General features: G+C 39.4%; 1 protein-coding gene and 1 long non-coding RNA gene across 2 annotated transcripts in view; both read right to left on the bottom strand.

Annotated features, from left to right (window-relative positions):
* LOC107749534 (uncharacterized) overlaps positions 1 to 1225 on the bottom strand; it is a 31504-nt gene extending 30279 nt beyond the window's left edge. Inside the window, exons 1-2 of the long non-coding RNA XR_001641044.1 lie at positions 1158 to 1225; positions 733 to 838 (exon numbers count right to left, since the gene is read on the bottom strand). This is a non-coding gene — a long non-coding RNA (uncharacterized LOC107749534). The remainder of the gene's footprint in view (positions 1 to 732; positions 839 to 1157) is intronic.
* A 2613-nt stretch (positions 1226 to 3838) lies between these two features.
* cdin1 (CDAN1 interacting nuclease 1) lies at positions 3839 to 18809 on the bottom strand. The gene is made up of 5 exons (XM_016564731.1): positions 18748 to 18809; positions 17325 to 17385; positions 14261 to 14333; positions 4317 to 4399; positions 3839 to 3862 (listed from the first exon to the last, which is right to left on the bottom strand). Exons 1-5 carry the CDS (start codon positions 18804 to 18806, stop codon positions 3839 to 3841), a joined length of 300 nt encoding a protein of 99 aa, XP_016420217.1. The 5' UTR covers positions 18807 to 18809.
* Between the last annotated feature and the right edge of the window lie 192 nt (positions 18810 to 19001).

Raw genomic sequence — 19001 nt, 5'->3', positions numbered from 1 at the left:
ACACACACACACACACACACACACACACACACACTCTCTCTCTTGAATGATTACTCTTGAAGTATTAGTCACATTGTGTGGTTAAACATGGACCTACTAGTAGAGACGGTTCAACTAGTCTACTGAATACAGTAGGTCTGTTTACATGGCATTTTATTTTTTAAGTTAACCAATATGTTTGACTGAAAGCATCATTTAAAGTACTCTATATCACACACACACACACACACACACGCATGCACGCACGCACTCTCACACACACGCACACACACACACACTCTTGAAACACCTTAAGATCAGTAACATATAACATATCATAATAAAACAAAACAGATGGGGAAAACAGAACTTTGAATCTGTTGTTGTGAGATTAATTCATCAGATATTTGTGAAATCCCTTACCAAAAAAAGAATGATTTATAACAGAATTATTACAATATATGTGCAAAAGGAATGTCTGGAAATCTAAAACTGATATTTACTTCTGGCACACTAAAGCAGACGATAGAAGTGGCTTGAAATGTGTTTGTGAATAAAATGAGCCCTAACCCTAAAGTGCTGAAGACAGTCGCACACTATAAGACTACAACAGTTCTGCATTTAATACTGTCATCATACTTATTCAAAATGGACTTTAATTTTATTTTAATAGACAGACGTCAGGTTCATTTTTATTCATTGTGGTTTTAATGTTTTAATTTGAGATTGTCTGTGTGTGGGTTAGGGTCTGACCTGTTGCAGTAGCTCCAGAACTGCTCGTTCAGGTACGTGTGATGGCTGTGCTCGTCTCCAAATGAAGCTTTGCTCTCAATCCAGTGAACTATATGACCATCAACAGCTAAGAAGAGCACGAGGTTAGGAAGGTAGGTTTACTACAAACTAGCAGTGTTTACACAGAGAAAGGGAAGGCGATTAGCAGGCTACTAACAGCACAAACACAAACTACGCACAATTTTTCAGTCTGCTTTGGTCTGTTTGTAAAGATTATTTTCACGCCAAACTGATTTGATAGGACATCTGTGAACAAAAGTCCAATTAAATTCATAGTTAATGATATGACTGTCACTGTGGACTGACCAGGTTATTGGTTTGAAAAGGTCTTTTTTCTAATCAGTGAGTGAATAAACAGCAGCTAGCAGCAGATGAAGGGATCTCACCTATAGGCACCTCCAGAATGATGTCCGGGGTTTTGTCGTAGCCTTTGGTACGGAGCTGGTTCTCATCTGTGAGGAAAACACATGATCTTCAGGAATGCAATGGTAGAAGAGTTTCTTTGTCACGTTTGAGACAGTTTTGACCATCAGAACTAAAAATAATCGCTTTTTTGGTTAAATAAAAATGCAGGTTTGGTGTCATATTTAATATAGTTTTTATCTGCTCTAGCCTTTAATTACAGGTCGTTTCCACCAATAGTGTTCATTTACTGGTGTCCCATCTCAAATCCCATCTTCATGATTCTTGACTGGACAATTCAAGATCATTTTTGATTATTTTAAAGTCTAATAATAATAATAATAATAACAATTATTATTATTATTTCTTTAATTTTAGCTGTTGTCCACATTTTGAGTGCAACCCTGTTAACCAGATGATTACAAGTAAATGAAAAATCTAATTATGACAGAGGAAGTAACATCACTTGTGGAAAGACAAGTAAATAAAATGATTTTTAGTCATTGAACTGCTACTGTCCTCTGCTAGAAAATGCAAATTCACATAATTCTGGGCTTTAAACTGTATTTTAGTCATGACACAATTTTTGCTAACAGGATTGCATTACATTACATAAAATACCCTTTTACTGAGTATTGTAAAAAAATATATCAAGCTTTAAGCTGCATGACACTGTAATAGATTCACTGACAGGGACGGTCTGTATTAAAGACACCAGAGAGTTCACAGAGGTACAGAATGTGTCATTTCTGTGCAGTTTAGTTTCAGTAATTGCTGTTTTATTACTGGGAGGGACGTTTTTAGTTCTGAAAGTTACAGTATGTTTTATAAAATGAAATGTATTTGGTGAAACTGATTCTATCTCTTTAAAACCAAGCGGCACGCATCCAGTGAAGGCACATCTATGCCCTCGGTCAGCGCAACTAAAGCAAAGTCATCCGAGGAGAGTAAAGACACAGGCAGCATCCGCACACAGTGGAGGATGAGAGCAGTGTTTGCTGGCGCTGCACAAACGTCTCTTCAGTCGCTGTGCTGATGGAGGGTGAGAGGTCTCTGTATTATATCAGTGCGAGCCGTTGTCCTTGAGTCTGGGTGAAACACCTGATTTCTCCATTAAATCACACTGAGCGGGTCATTCGGCCTCTCGGGCTCGTGTCCAGTCGGGCTGAACCGCTGTAGGGCGTGAGGGGCGTTCAGGGCGAGGGCTTTGTGTAGGGTCTGTTGACATGGTCACGCCAGGCAGATCATCTCTGTACATCACCTTTGATTAGAATTAATGAGCTGTCTCAGCTGCTGCAGAGCTCGTTTATCAGGCCGCCGTGACCCGCCAGCCCAAACGCCCTCAGTCGGGTCAGAACTCACTCATTTCACTCCTCAGTCTTTACTGCCAGGCGTCGCTGACCACCGGCGCTCAAGAAACACAGCAAATGTGCAGTGCACACTGGGAAGGTCACGCATGCACACACATGTTAATAATGTGCTGCTGTACTTCTCTAACATTTAACAAAACTTCAAAATCATCAGTCATGTATGAGAAATAAACTCATTAAAAGACAGAAGGCAAATTCTGAGCTCAAAAAGAAGGATGTTTGAGTTAAAGGGAAAGAAAGCCTTACCACCGTCTACGAACACAAGTGTAAACGCCACGCTCCATGAGTACAGAGCAAAACAGCTTGAACGCTTTAAAAAATCAAGTCAGTTTTCAGTTCTTTGCAACAAATGTGGGAAATGATGATGATCATCCTCAGGTGGTCAAACTTAATATTATACGGTTAATTATTATATGAGCTTTACATTCTACACACACACGCACATACATTATACCATATATACATGGAAAATGAGAGTCTGAAGAAATTTAATATAACAAAACTAACAAAAGCTATGCCAGAATCCTGAAAAATTAAATTCATTTATGGAAAAAAAAAATCTTTTTTAGAAACCTCGCACTTTTCTACTCTATTTAAAACGTCGTAAAATTTTAAACAAATTAAGCGCGGTCCACTGCTGCACACGTGCCACAATATCGATACAGGGCCAGCTGTATCGATACTCGTATCGTCAAATCTCTGTGACGATACATCGTCGTATCGATATTTTGAACACAGCACTAGTTGCTAGGGTGTTGCTACAGTGTTCTGAGTGGTTGCCAGGGCGTTGCTAGAGTGTTCTGAGTGGTTGCCAGGGTGTTGCTAGAGTGTTCTGAGTGTGTTCTGAGTGGTTGCCAGGGTGTTGCTAGAGTGTTCTGAGTGGTTGCTAGGGTGTTGCTTCAGTGTTCTGAGTGGTTGCCAGGGTGTTGCTAGAGTGTTCTGAGTGGTTGCTAGGGTGTTGTCATGGTGTCTGTGTACCAAGGTATAGTATAATAGCATTTATAACACATGCAGCCTGAACATCAAGGTGATACAGTGCTGAAGAGTTGTGTTTGTAGGGCGTAACGCAGGCTGTGCTCATAGTTTGATGGGCATTTGTGTGTCATGTGTCACGGGGCGGTTCTGTAGGGCGACATGATGAACCCACACAGATGTAGAGTGAATGAATGCTGACACGTAAAAGAGCTGGAGAAAGAGAGAAGGGGTGGAGGGACGGGGATGAATGACCACATACAGAGAAACACTGTGATCTTTCACCCCCGACTACACACACACACACACACACTCACTCTCTCTCAACAGCAGTCATTTACTGTGCACTGAAAAGAGCGAAGAAATATTACAGTCAGGAGGGGACGGGCCCCTCAGCATCCATTACAAACACCCATCATGCACTGCAGCACGCCACACGTCACCTTATTAGCAGATTATTCAGACTAGTGATGGATTCACACGAGAACATCTCAGAAACTAACATAGACACTCCCAGTGTTTCACTGACCACTAACTAAAGAGTTCTAGCAGATTGCAGATACAATTAGTATAAAGACTACTAGAAGAGCAACAAACAATGAAAATGAAAACAGAAAAAATAGAGCTATCACATGACTTCAGAACACTCAGAATATAGAGCATGATAGCGTTATGATTATAGTGTATAGAGTTTTACCGCCACTGATCAGTCTGCATACATTGTATAGTGTGAACATTCTGCTAAACATCTTAGATTGTATTCAATGGAAGAATGAGATGATGTCTGCTCAGTGTTGGTACCTGCTCGACGTGCTTCGCTAACAGCAGGTCTGGAATTAAATACGGCTCGCGCAGCATGTTGTTGAGGACGTGTCTGGAAGCTGCTGATGGAGAAAGAAGAGTGAGGAGGAACACATGCATCAGATCAAAGTCCAGAGTTCAGCTGCAGCGGGCCTCGATGAACACACACCTGTAGTATTTCTGTGATGATACGAGCATACAGAGATGCAATATTCTGCATGTCTCATTCCATTCAGCACTAACTAACATTATGAATCAGCCCACGAGCCCTTGGATTGATTCCCTATTACTCCAACACAAAATCCATCATTTTCAAACATATTCAGATTCAATGGATTGAATCACTGTGGATTGAATCATTCTAATGATATATCCAGAATACGGCTCGCGCAGCATGTTGTTGAGGACGTGTCTGGAAGCTGCTGATGGAGAAAGAAGAGTGAGGAGGAACACATGCATCAGATCAAAGTCCAGAGTTCAGCTGCAGCGGGCCTCGATGAACACACACCTGTAGTATTTCTGTGATGATACGAGCATACAGAGATGCAATATTCTGCATGTCTCATTCCATTCATGCAGCACTAACATTATGAATCAGCCCACGAGCCCTTGGATTGATTCCCTATTACTCCAACACAAAATCCATCATTTTCAAACATATTCAGATTCAATGGATTGAATCACTGTGGATTGAATCATTCTAATGATATATCCATATGAGAGTGACAGAGGCACTGTGCCACTGGCCAGTGCATGATGGGAAATATGAGGCCTTGTTCGGCTCAAACAGACAGTGATGAGAAATAAATGAGCATTTCATTTTATTCATGAAGTCAACTTACACTATGCCAATAATGCAAGTCAAAGTTTGAGTGCCATAAACAGCCATCATTTTCATTTACAAGACCATTTTTCTTTGAGCCTTGCATTGGTAGCTTTAAGACTTCTGTGTGTAAATGACACACTCCGTTATTACTGGCTAACCTCTACATCTCCAACCAGACACCAGACACAAAACCAGACCAAGACTAGACCCCTCAAGAACCACCATTTTGGATTCCTTTCAGCGAAGAGTTCTTAAAAGAACCATTGTTTTCTCTGTGAAGAACATTTTAATCAGCTAAAGCACCTTCTTCCTCTATCGAGAACCTTCTGTGGAATGGAAAGATTCCATGGATGTTAAATGTTCTCCATGGAACCACCAATGCTAATAAAGAACCTTTATTGTTGAGAGTGTTTAGAGCCATATTTAAAGCTGAGGTGTGAAAGTGCTTTGCCATTAGCGTAACCGAACAAAACGGCAGAAGCTCTCAATGTTTTCAAACAAAACTGGTTCCCCAAACACTTCATCCCAAGTCTTTTTTTATTGCCTTTACTGGACACCTTTGTTTTCTCAGAGCATGATTGTTTCTTGAAGGCTCTTAAGTAGTAGTACAGACGTACAGTACTTGTTTGAGATTGAGACCACAAGATCAAGACTCCAACCCTTAGCTCTTTAGGCTCTCGTTACACACCCCTGTCATCAGGATCCAGCCGCACACAAACACACAATCCTCCTTCACTGGACTCTCTCTCTCGCCGTCGTAACACCAAATCCCTGCTGGAGATGAACAAACGCTTGCTGTTATCTTTTTCATCCTCCTGCTGAAAGAGGACGTGAGGAAGAAAGAACAAAGCCAAGTCAGCAGTCCTCTGCACCGGCGGCGCCTTGTTTTTCAGCTCATTTTTCTCCGAGATTGCTACCTTCACACGCAGATCCATACGCTGCTCTGGCGCTCCGCTCGGCAATGAAGAGAGCTATATTTCCCCTTGAGTTAGGACACCTCATGACAAATGATAATGGATAATCAATAAAGCGGGAAATATGAGGCTGCAAACTTTATGAAGCCGGGAGACATATTACTCCCCAACAACACTGGTTTCCCTTAACAAAGTCACTACGCCGCTGCGCCTAATAATCTGAGGGAAAATCAAAGAAGCCGCAACCACATCAGCAATATTGGCAACTTATTCCACTTTAATGGCATTTTGATTGATTTTTTCCTCTTAATGGTACTTTTATAGATTTGATGCTGGTCCTGCAAAACAGCAGTGTGTAATAGAGCTCCCCGAAGGCAAGCAACAGCCATTAAAGGCCTTGTCTTACCAGGACTCGTAATTGGAGGTTGACCACCATCGCATTTCACACATCACACAACACCACCTGCTTCAAACGGCCAAACCAGGGCCTTTTCCTCTGAGCGATGGGGTTAAGAAGAGTCGTAAAAAGAGGGTGACCTTGCGGCTGACATTGTGGGGTTTCAGCCCGAATTTAATGCAATTGTCCCGTGTCGACATAAATTCCGACCGAGGCGTCCGTATCTGAAGGAGGGAAATATTAAAGAGGAAAGACGCCCTCCGCCGGGAGTTGTTCAGGAGCAGGGAAGCGCTGTTTACCAAAAACACAGCCCCCTTTAACAACCTCTGATGAAATGACGAATGGGGCGGCGGAAAGCGGCGCAACCTCGACTCGCTCTCCGGAAGGATGAGCAAGCCATTATCAGACTCCGAAGAAGCGGACAGAAGCTCATTAGAAGGCAGCGCTTGTGGAGGGTCGATCGTCGTAAAAAAATAACGAATGACAATCGTTATCGCCCCCGACGCTGATGAGCTCCGGAGTTTGTTTATTAATTAAAAACCCTTTTCTTACGGTTATAATCAAGACACCCCCTCCTCCTCGCGAACACCGTCGTACATCAAACTTCATGGTGCGCGCGAGAGGCGCTGGCTGATAATGCGCCCCTGCTAAAGCTGATTTTCCATGATGAATCTGGGAGCATATAAATTGGCTAATATCTAAAAACATTTACAGATACTAGAGGGATTGACTACTTGCGGGCCGTGATGGATGAGGCTGTTAGACGCCAGAGGACAGCTCTGCAAATCTCTGCGGCTGCCTAAAGCACTCATTTGATTTTCATATTTACTTCTTTAAACCCATCCTCCTCTCCTCGGCACACAGGAGAAGCTGCGCTCGTGTTTGTTTCCTCCGCCTCTGGTGCGCTGGAGATCGGCGTGATGTGCTGGGGCTCCCAGCAGGGTTAGTGGGGCAGAACTGATCTGCCTCCGTCTGATTGTGTCTGATAGCAGGGCTGCAGCTCGGCCCGTCTCTGAGCTCCATGACTCCAGCTACGCCGCTCCATGCTAGTAATTAGTATACTTGTCAAGGCAACTGCTTACCTCACCCGCTAATGAAGTATTCAAAGGCCAGATTCATCTGCCCAATGCACTTACCTTCACAGAGCACAAGTGCAGATCTGCCTCTGCTGTAGGGATGGGCACGAGTACTCGAATTAGCGATTATCAATCAAGAAAATTACGATTTCTTGTTCTAATTGGTTATGGCAGCATTTTGGACACCCTAAAAAATTTGTGTCATTATTAAGAGACTATAAAAATGCTGCAGCAAACACCTTTTAATTGGTTAAAGGGGTCATGAACTGCATTTTTTTATTATTTTATAATGTGCTCTGAGGTTCACATAATGTTAGTGTGATTTTACATTAAAAAAAACAATTTATTAGTAATAAGTTATCCTGTTAATTAAGCTGTCGATCCGCTCTAGTCACTCAGCACTGCATCAGCCTTTACTCTCAGTCTCTCTGAAAAGATCATCATACTGTCTCATTTAGAAATGAATCCGTAACAAACAAACAGTGTTTGACTGACGCGATCTGGAGCTCTTTGCTAATTTCCCCCGTGTTTACACCGGATGTGACTCTAGACGACAGAACCCATTATAAATTCTGTCTACACTGCATACGGCACAGATTGACAACAAATCCCCGACAGTAAACTGTTGTCCCGCTCTATTTATGACACCGCTTCTGACCTGAAAGAGAAACGGATTCGCGACATGACGCAAGAGCGCTCGCGTCTGATCTAGATATGTTAGGATCACAAGGAAGGCAATTCAAAGACTATTTTTCACTACACAGTGTCTAGTTAGTATTTACCATAGTATGAACTTTGATTCTTCATGTGTCTTTCTCTTTATCATCTGCATTTTTATTGTCAGTGTACGATAAAGTTATAAAACAGATTTTAGTACTTCGGTAGTTTGGTAAATTAACATTATATCAGTTTAAGACATATACTTTTTTTTTTTACTGTAAATTTTAAATCTGTGAAACCTGAAATGTTGCTACTGTATATTTTACAGTAAAGATATGGCAACCACACTGCTGTTTTTAAATTTCTCATATTATTTTTACAGTGTATCTTGAGGTCAGTTTGGTAAGCGTTAAGAAAGGCCATCCAGACCAGAGAACTAAAGTGAAACTATGGCTTTGAAAGCATGCACTGATGCCTGGAATCACTCTGATGATGAAAATACAGTGTGCAAGATGTGCGATGCCAATCCGTGTGGCTGTAAGCTGTAATATTTCATTGATGTTGTATACTGTATGCCTGATTATTCTCAAATGGGAAGTGTTTGGGTAACCGACCTGCTACCAAAGGGTTTAAGTTATCAGTGTTTATTCACCGTTCACTTTCAGCTCATGCGTCTCAAACAGCAATTACTGACTGTGACCGGGACTGTCATATACATAATAAAATAATGAGTACACTATTGTTACAGACTGTTGTAAGTCTTTGACTAACAAGGTAAAGTTCACTTGTGCAATCTCATACTTTTTGTGCAGATGTAAGTTGTATTATTATCTGATTGATCTCATTTAAGATTGGTTTCGTTGACGCAGCTCAACATTACTGAATATGATTGGGTTATTTAAAATAATCATATTCCTGTTTTTTTTCCAAAACCTTTGATGCATTATTTATAATAACTAGCAGTGTTATTTTTCTCATTTCATTAAGTATGATTTAAGTATGTGCATGTGAAGTCCAAAAATGGGCAGGTCAATGGTCAACTCATCAAACTGGTGCCCATCAAATATCACACCATGTGGAAGAGAAATGGAAAAACAATCTGACTTTAAAAAGGTGCAGTTAAAATGAGCACTGCTTATGTCACGCATCCAACGCCATCAGCGCAGGAACGAGCGGGAAGCATCATTCACTGGATATTCAGGCACAAATGCCTTTAAAGAAATGAAAAGGTAACGTGAATGGAGTCAGAACGTAGCATTCATCTAATTTAAGCATGATAACTAAGGCATCCAGCCCAGAGCCACAAACACCAAAGAGACTGGAGCAAAAAGCCCAGCAGTACGTTCAGAAGATCCCGTCTCAGCCGTCTGCAGGAGAGGAAGGATTATAGATGTTGATATCATATTCGATATGTGCTGAAAATGCCCTGAACGTATTGATTTATTTACATGCGCATCCATCTGGCCCGGTCTGGGGAAAACACGGCCACAACACTCACCCGAGAAAAGACTTCAGAAACAATCTCAAACTCTCCATTGATCCCGCTGAAGTGAGTGGATATATATTCAGCCGTCCCAAAGGCACAATTCCTGCGTCTCTTAAATGCAAACAGGGAAGAAAGGAATGAAAGAAAATAAAAGATGGTGGTGTGCGAGGGCCGTGGCTGGCGTATATGAGGCTATTGATCCGCGCGCTGGCTGGAAACACTGAGCGAGCTGGGAATGATGGATGTGCCTGCCGACAGCGCCGGACAAACCTGTTAGCTAATTGCCAGCAAAGACAATTATCCAGGCATTGTTTGATGAAAGCAACACATTACAAAAGTCTAATATTCACACAGGGAGATTCAGTAGTTGAAGCGTGGAGCCCCTGTGCGCAGGAGTTCACTGCCGCGGGTCAAAATACACGTCACTCTCATCTGAATCTGAGCTGGGCTAGTGCGGACGGCTGGCGCGGTCACGTGACGCTAACGCTACAGAGAATGGAAAGGCTTGAGCTTCTGTATCTCCTCCTAGACTTTTAAAGCTACAACCACCAAACTCGGATCAGACCTTCAGACTGGTCTGACTCGGTGTGCTATATCTTTTCTAACTGATCCGGCTTACGGTTTTCATAAGTGGTTTTGGCCACTTTTTTAACAGGCCAGTCTGGTCTTAGCTGGTTTTTAGCTGGTTTTTTTACTGAATCAACTGGTTTTAGCTGGATTAGAACTGAAACATGTTAACAACATGCTAGTAACTTGCTAATCATGCTAGAAACATGCTTACAACATGCTAGTAACATGCTAATCATGCTAGAAGCGTGCTAGTAACTTGCTAATCATGCTAAAAAGGCTAACACAATGGTAGTAACGAGCTAATCATGCTATAAACATTCTAGCAAATTGTTAAACATACTAGCATCATGCTAGTAACATGCTAATCATGCTAGAATCATGCTAGCAACATGCTAGTAAACTTGTTAATCATGCTAGAAAAAATGCTAACTTGCTAAACATGCTAGAAACATGCTAGAATCATGCTAGTAAACTTGCTAATCATGCTAGAAACATGCGAACAACTTTTTAAACATGCTATCAAAATGCTAGCAGCTTGTTAAACATGTTAGAAACATGTCACTTTAAGAGAATGCACTGATACAGTACGTTCAGCCAAGACGGGTATTTTGACATAATTTTTGTGTGAATTTGTCCATTTAAACACAATATTTCAAAGAAAGCTTAATATTTGCGCGCGTTCTGAGGTGCAGGTTTGCGCGCTTCGGATGAGCACACGCATAGTAACATGCTAATCATGCTAGTAACATGCTAATCATGCTAGTAACATGCTAGTAAACTTGCTAATCATGCTAGAAACATGCGAACAACTTTTTAAACATGCTATCAAAATGCTAGCAGCTTGTTAAACATGTTAGAAACATGTTAGCATCATGCTAGTAACATGTTAATCATGCTAGCATCATGCTAGTAACATGTTAATCATGCTAGTAGCATGCTAATCATGCTAGAATCACGCTAGCAACGTGCTATTAACTTGCGCCGAACCGTGTGTGGAGAACCGTACGGTTCGATTTTTTTCCGCGAACTGTTCCACCCGTAATGTTAACAACATCCTAGTAACTTGCTAATCATGCTAAAAAAATGCTAGCAAATTGTTAAACATGCTAGAAACATGCTAGCATCATGCTAGTAATATGCTAATCATGGTAGAATCATGCTAGTAACATGCTAATCATGCTAGAAACTTGCTAATCATGCTAACAAAATGCTAACCATGTTAAAAACATGCTAGTAACATGTTAATCATGTTAGCAACATGCTAGTAACATGCTAATTATGCTAGCATGCTAATCATGCTAGCAACATGCTAAAAACATGTTAGCAAAAAAGCTAGAAACAGCCTAGCAACCACCCCAGGTACCCTAGCAATGTGTTTTATACCTATCTGTTTTTCTGATAGACTGCATTGCCTTGAAAACCTTCAAACTTTAATCTTTAAAACTATTTTAACTTTCAAACTACTTCAAACCGAAAACTTTCAGACTGCAAGCTTTTAAAACTTTTTCAAATTTTGTATCTAGGCTTTTTCAAGCCAACTTAAAGTTTGTCTACAAACTTTTCAATCTAGTTTTGAATTGTTGTCTGATATGGACAATGCATGGACAACCAGGTTTATTATCACGGATGCACATAAAAATAAAAAAATAAAAAAATTTAATAAGTTCAGACCGCTCTTTGCGCACTGACATTGTTGACAGCTGTTAATGCAGGATCACAGTTTTAGATCGATTAACTGTAATACTGTAGAAGATTTCCATTCAAACTGAATGCATAAATCTATAGAAGGCAATGCACCGCCGGTTTCAGAGCAAATACGCACAACTGTGACATTTCATTCACTGATGTGTTTCACTCGGCAGTGCTAAAACTGGCAGCGCATTTACTTACTTGCCAGCAACCCGCCAAAATAAAAGCTTGCTGATTTAAAAAAATTTGCTGATGAAAAGGTAAATATTAGCATTGCATTTTTATTGTATTTTATCACACTTTATTTATTATTTTGTATAAAATAAATAAATAAAAGTGCAATAATACTAGTATGAATTATTTTTATAGTTATGTTTAAAGGGTCACACTATGTGCAGTGAGTGTGAGCACCACACCAAATCTCCAGGCGCTATTATGAGAACCAGCATCCCTGGTTATTACAGTTAACTAAAATTAAAACCATAACAAAACAGTTGTTACTTAAAAATAAAATAAATATTAACCTAGAATGAGTAAATGAATTTAGAGTAAATCAAGACATTTGAAGACTGTAACAGCTTCCATATTCGTTTGAATAACTAGTTTGACTTGAGATGATCCACTGCAGGATAAAGATCTTTCATATGCATGGAACTAAACATTGTATGGTCGGACTGACTCAATAGTGTGATTTTAATTGCTCATCTTGTATGACTTCAATAAAAAATCGTTAAAAACATAATTTTTACAAATAAACATCAATGCAGTATTTCTTGCAAATCACTGTAATGCAGAACTCAGCGTCTATTAGAAAGCACCCTTTATATAGGGTGTCTTTAACTTAATGTGCTTATTCTGTACAAGCACTGCTATTGAGGTGGGATATAGCTGAGTTTATGGACATGTTTAGTGGAATGGGTTGGTTTAAGAGGTATGTGTAGGTGTAATTATAGATGTACTGTAACTACAGAAATTAGTTACAGATTGCAGGTATGTTATTGCAGTACAATGTAATAACATGTATGTGCACAATTCGTACATTATATCAAATGATTGATTTAAATGTTAGTACGCAGTAGTTCAAGACACTTCATATAAAGTGGGTCCAAAAGCTCATTATACTTACTGAATCAATACTAGAAAGTCTGAGAGTCCGAAATATGATTTTATATTCTCCCTAATTACGCCATTTTTTTATGATAGGTTACAAAAGTAATAAGCAATTGTCTACAGACTATGTCGTGATGTGCAATGTTTCCATTTGAGCTTCACTTGGCTTTATCAGAGCGATGATCCGCCATGACTAAACCGATAAGGCTGTGTGTTTGCCAAAGCATCAGGTCAGTGCAGTCTTGTGGAGATGGTGCGGATTTATAATGAGTTTCCAGCAGACTGAGGGTGGTCTACGTCACACAGTATTGCCTTGTTCTACACATGGCAGGAGCGTTTTGACACGCAGTGGATAACAGTGCTCTAAAGTAATCACACGCTTGACTTTGACATATGACTGCGCGGAGGCAGAGTTGGGTGCATGCACTGGAATCTCTCTGTTGATTAAATCCAGCACACGAGTCTCTGACGCGCTGTACTTCTACTCTGTGTGTGTGTGTGTGTGAGCGTGTGTGTGAGCGTGTGTGTGAGCGTGTGTGTGAGCGTGTGTGTGAGCGTGTGTGTGAGCGTGTGTGTGAGCGTGTGTGTGAGCGTGTGTGTGAGCGTGTGTGTGAGCGTGTGTGTGAGCGTGTGTGTGAGCGTGTGTGTGAGCGTGTGTGTGAGCGTGTGTGTGAGCGTGTGTGTGAGCGTGTGTGTGAGCGTGTGTGTGAGCGTGTGTGTGAGCGTGTGTGTGAGCGTGTGTGTGAGCGTGTGTGTGAGCGTGTGTGTGAGCGTGTGTGTGAGCGTGTGTGTGTGTGTGTGAGTGTGTGTGTGAGAGAGAGAAAGAGTGTGTGTGTGTGTCTGAAACAGACCTCAAAATACCATCACAAAAGGTTGCTGAATGCTGGAGTTAAGCAAGAACAGAAAATGGCAAAACCTCACACATGTTGAAACTAACTAATCAATTATCTCCATTGATCAGCACATGCCTGATACTGATAAATGCGCTCCAGGTCTCTCTGTCAGGTGTGTGCTTGATGCAGTGAGAGTGTGAGGAGGACGAGTCGCTCAGGTAGACGAGGCTCAGAATAAATGGAGGGTTATAAATAACACAGCACTGATCTAAGCAGCAGTTAAGTGCTGGGTGGCCTGCAGGACGCTTAATTGTCACTCATGTGCTGCAGGTAGTGCTGGCAGGAGTCTGTCTGTCTCTCATTAGGAAATAAACTCTACTCACCGACTGAAGCCTCGCGCTCCTCCAGAAAACACTCCACAATCAGACGGGCCAGGAGAGCCGGAGACAGGTCCACCTGACAGAGACACACAGAGACGTGCTGATCAACACACCTGCATTCACTGATGACTGATACTGGAGGTGCAATCGTTTATCTGATCCTCAGAGTCTTCATCTGCTCGACCGCATCCAATAACACTGTCATTTTAAATCAAAGTAATGAGTTCATATTCAATTCACTGTAGTTAAAAAATAAATAAAGTCACTTAAAAAAGCAGGTCAATTGTATGTGTCTATTTTAACATCAATCCAGTATGGAAGCCCGTTTCTGCCACTGAATAAAAAAATACAAAAAGGTTATTGCGACTTTTTATCTCACAATTCTGACTTTTTTTCTCAGAACTGCATGATATAAACTCGCAATTGCGAGTTATAAAGTCCAATATTGAGGGGGGAAAAAGACTGATATGATCTTAGAATTGCAAGTTCATATCTCACAATTCAGATTTTTTTTCTCAAAAAAGTCGCAATCACTTTTTCCACAGCGTAACAGCTGAAGTAAATAAAATTTGAATTTGAAAGATATTATTTGTTACTCCAAAAAACGAAAATGAGTCTATGTAAGTGCAGATAATTATACATAATGTATAATGTATTTAATACATACGCTAAGAGTTATATAAATATTAAGAACTTCAGTTTTTTTTTATTTACCTTTTTCCATTTGTATATAATTTTTTTGCTTCAGTGTCTTTTATGGAATCAATATTTTGTATTTTGAAAAAAATTATCGTTTGTATAGTAAATGGTGTGTTAGAAATGTGTAATGAAATTTTCTACATTTGTACACAAGTTGTTGTACTGAATGAACTAATCAAGTTCAACCATTAAACCCAACTGTTACTGTAAGATGAAAAATTATGAATCAAAATATCTTTTCAAATATTCAAACTTACACACACACAAAAATTACCACAAAACAACATTAAATCCCAGATGAGCTACCAAGTTTTTTTTTCTTTCTGAAATTGTTAATTTTATGAATATTTCATTTCATAAATGTTCAGTTTTATGTCAAATTTTTAAGCAAAAACTACTCTATATTGTAAAATAAAACCAGATTTTTAGTTTGATCTTAAGGTTGCAAGGTTAATTCCCTCCTTTCACTAAAAAAAAAAGAAAAGCCCCATTCTGTCACCTATTCATAGAAACAGTAATTTTTTGGTGCCGCTGGTGAACAAGCAAGTTCTTTATAACCCCAAATAATGTAACTAAAAATAGCAGTAGGATATATACTTCAATCCATTTGATATACGTTCATGCTTCTTTGTTACGCTTTTGATGTTAACGTATTTTCTTGTTAGATCAGGATGAGTTTGTTTCTTCATCAGGTTTGGAGAAATGTGCCAGTTCTGATGAAGAAACAAACTCATCCTGATCGTGGATGAACTGAGGAACATTTTCAGATTAATCGTGAGCGGATCTCTCATCTGAAACGTGTGAGTAGCGTTTATGAATCTCTAATCACTCTTTAATCAGGTTAAATAACAGACACTGGACTTTATAGTGCAGCTCAGCTGGCGATAGCTATATATTGTGCCATAAAGCGCTATGACTGTAGCAATTAGCGGCGAGCGGAGCGCCATGAGAGCACAGCGTAAATGTGAAGCAGCGCATTAAACTGAGTCATGAGACACTTATGAGGAAGAGCGCTCAGATCCTTCATCAACAAACTGTCCATCAGTTCAGCTGATTCACTATCAAACTAAATCAAGACTCATAACTCATAATAATTACAGGAACTGTAATCAAGCGGATATTACATGGTGTGCTATAAATCATACTCTTAAAACAGGTGAGTATTATAACTGTTGTTACAACTATTCATGAATAATATAACATATTTGTAAGTTTTTTTCATATGACAATATGCATGCTTTGTAATGCCTTAAAATTAACTTATATAATGTATTATAAATGCAGGTTTCTTAGAAAGTGTCTCTTTTACTTTCACAATGTTTACTTTACAGGGGTCATGAATTGAGAAATCAACTTTTACTTGAGCTTTTGATATATAAGAGATAGAATAGGGGATAGGGTAGAAAACAGCCTATTACTTATTGATTTTGATGTTTTTGAATGTAAAAATCACACGAACATCATAAGTTGTAATAATAAAAACAGTATAAAATAATAAAAATAGCTAGCTCATGACTCCTTTCAACTGTAAATCTCTGTTGTGCAGCACCTTGTTTGCCAAAACAGAAAATACATTGTTTAATTTCTATTTGATTATTTTTTTTAAGTTTTATGCATTTACTTAATCACCAGTTTTTGATAATAAATTTGTATTAAATCAAATCCAGCAAACATCAGACAACACAGAATAAAAAAAAATAAAAAAAAAGATAAATAATAATAATAATAAAAATTAATAATTAAATAAATTTAATAGGGTCCTATTTTCATTAAAACGTTCACAAATTATTTTAAAAATGTACTAATTTAACTGATTAGGCATGCTTTTGATTATTAAAAATAAAAAATAGAATCTGTAAAATAAAATAAAACAAAACAAACCAAATAAAAATGATTGAATTTGGGAGAAAACAGATCCGATTTCATGGTTCGGTCAGTAATGAATGGAAGTGGTGTCATTACTGAGATCAGTGTGAGCAAACGCTGCGCTCTGAACATGGACATGTTTAAAGGCAGTAAGGTGAAACCAGAACGGCCACTCCAGCGCAAAGAGAGAGCTTCAATATATAAACAGCACACCTAAACAGAGACATTAACCACTGACCTCCGTGTCAATAACAGAGCGCAGACGCATTTGTGAATGTCACTTATGATAATGACACTCAACTATTTTTCCATGAAGGATAATTGCATGAAATCATTGGTTAATAGGCCGAACCATTAGCCCAATTTTTATAAGTACTAACAGACTGGGAAAACTCCCAATGAATCTCTGAATCTTCTGGGTTAATTATGTTGCTGGAGACCCGAGCAAAGCACTGCTAAAGAATAATAAAGCAGCAGAGAAAGAAAGCGTGTATTTCGGTACCTGGTTGGCGAGCTCCAGCAGAAGCGGGGCTGTAGGACGAGTCTGGGCTTCGCTGCGGTACCTTCATTACCACACACAACAACAAAGAGAAGAGAGGACAGCAAGCCAGGACATGTCAGCGTCCCTGATGGATTCAGCCTCCACGGCTCCGAAAGCCAAAGCAGACGAGGCCCATCATTAACCTGAAACCACAAAGCCCTCACAGATCCGCCGCGTGTTTGTCAAAGTCAGATCATCTGGTTTCTGGGAGAATAACAAACAGCAGCGTCCCACCTGATCTATCTACATCACCAGACAAAAGTTTAGACACACTGAACAAAGCGTCTCATGACCTTAGAACCTTCTGCTTTAAAGGCACAACATGTTAGATTTTTTAATTAAAATATCCAAAAACCACTAGAACAGTGTTATATATTTTGCTGACTTGTGTACTTACATTATCCCAAATGTTTCGAAGAATCCAGAGAAATAAGTAATTTTAACTAGTGACACGGAGCGTGTCCATAGTGTCATTGTGTCGCCTGCTAATGACGTATTCTACTACGTTAATAAATCATTAGCTCATCCATGAACATGATTTCTGCCCGAGTCCCGTCGGATTGCGTCGGCTGTGGGGATGAAGACCACAACTCCCATGATTCCACACTCAGCCACAGCATCATCAAACTACGCCTTTGTCTCTTTGTTTGTTTTGAAAACGTGCCCTCTAGTGGCAAAAATTACATATTGTGCCTTTAATTACTAAAATCAACATAGTTATAAATATATATATATATATAAATTAAATAATTAAACAAAAACTTAAATATATATTTTTTTAAATATAAATATTTTTTTAATTAAATTAAATAATATTGTTTATTTCAATGCAAAAATAAAATAAAAATATCAAAACAAAAATATAAATTATAATTGAAGATATGCTTCAATGGCATGTTTTGTTTTTTTCTCCTCTCTCTCTCTTTTTTTTATTTATTTATTTTTTTGTATTTTGGCATGGCGGGTCAAATCAAAGTTTATTATGGGACAGGTTTGGCCCGCGAGCCCTGGTTTGAGCATCTCTGATCTAGACAAAAATGCAAAAATTATTTCAACATGTGAAAAATAGTCATAAGCAAGGACAGTGAATGACTTACTGATGTATTTGACAAACACAGAAGGCGCACACAGACAGGAGATGCTTTGTTTCACTGTCAACTGGTTTACTGAGTAATTGTTGGCATTAGTGATTTTTATGGGTTTTGAAGTATTGTGAATGAGCTGAAGACACATTTTCATGAATATTTAAGAGTAGATGTCTGGATCAGCTGAGGTCATTACGCACTGCATTCTGCTGTCTGATGTTCTCGTTTTTAAGATGACATGTCAAGGTGAAGCGTGTGATGCGTGGAGGGCTGGAGCTGACGCGTGAGGCGTTTCTTACCTCTGATAATATGCTTTGACCACATCAGGAGCGTGATGTCTCACCATGCTGCGCTTCATCCTCTTCTGAAACAAACAGCACATCGGACCAGGACCTTAAACCAATGAAACCTTTATATCTGGCTTATGAAAAATATCACAGCGTTTATGAATCAGTCATTGTGTTGGACTGTATATGTGACCCTGGAGCACAAAAACCAGTCATAAAGGTCAATTTTTCGCAATTGAGATTTATACATCATCTGAAAGATTTGT

Source organism: Sinocyclocheilus rhinocerous, unplaced genomic scaffold (genome assembly GCF_001515625.1).
Source record: "Sinocyclocheilus rhinocerous isolate Xijiao unplaced genomic scaffold, SAMN03320098_v1.1 scaffold1071, whole genome shotgun sequence".
Taxonomy (NCBI): Eukaryota; Metazoa; Chordata; class Actinopteri; order Cypriniformes; family Cyprinidae; genus Sinocyclocheilus; species Sinocyclocheilus rhinocerous.
The sequence above is the reverse complement of the archived record's forward strand: the minus strand, read 5'-3'. Positions and strand labels throughout refer to the sequence as shown.

Excerpts from the sequence above, each read along its gene's own strand:
- cdin1 (XM_016564731.1), bottom strand. The coding sequence starts at position 18,806 with ATGAAGCGCAGCATGGTGAGACATCACGCTCCTGATGTGGTCAAAGCA. Across the intron at positions 17,386-18,747 it reads GTCAAAGCATATTATCAGAG|GTACCGCAGCGAAGCCCAGA; the intron begins GTAAGAAACGCC and ends GTGGTAATGAAG. Across the intron at positions 3,863-4,316 it reads TAGCGAAGCACGTCGAGCAG|TGCACAGTAAATGACTGCTG; the intron begins GTACCAACACTG and ends CGCTCTTTTCAG.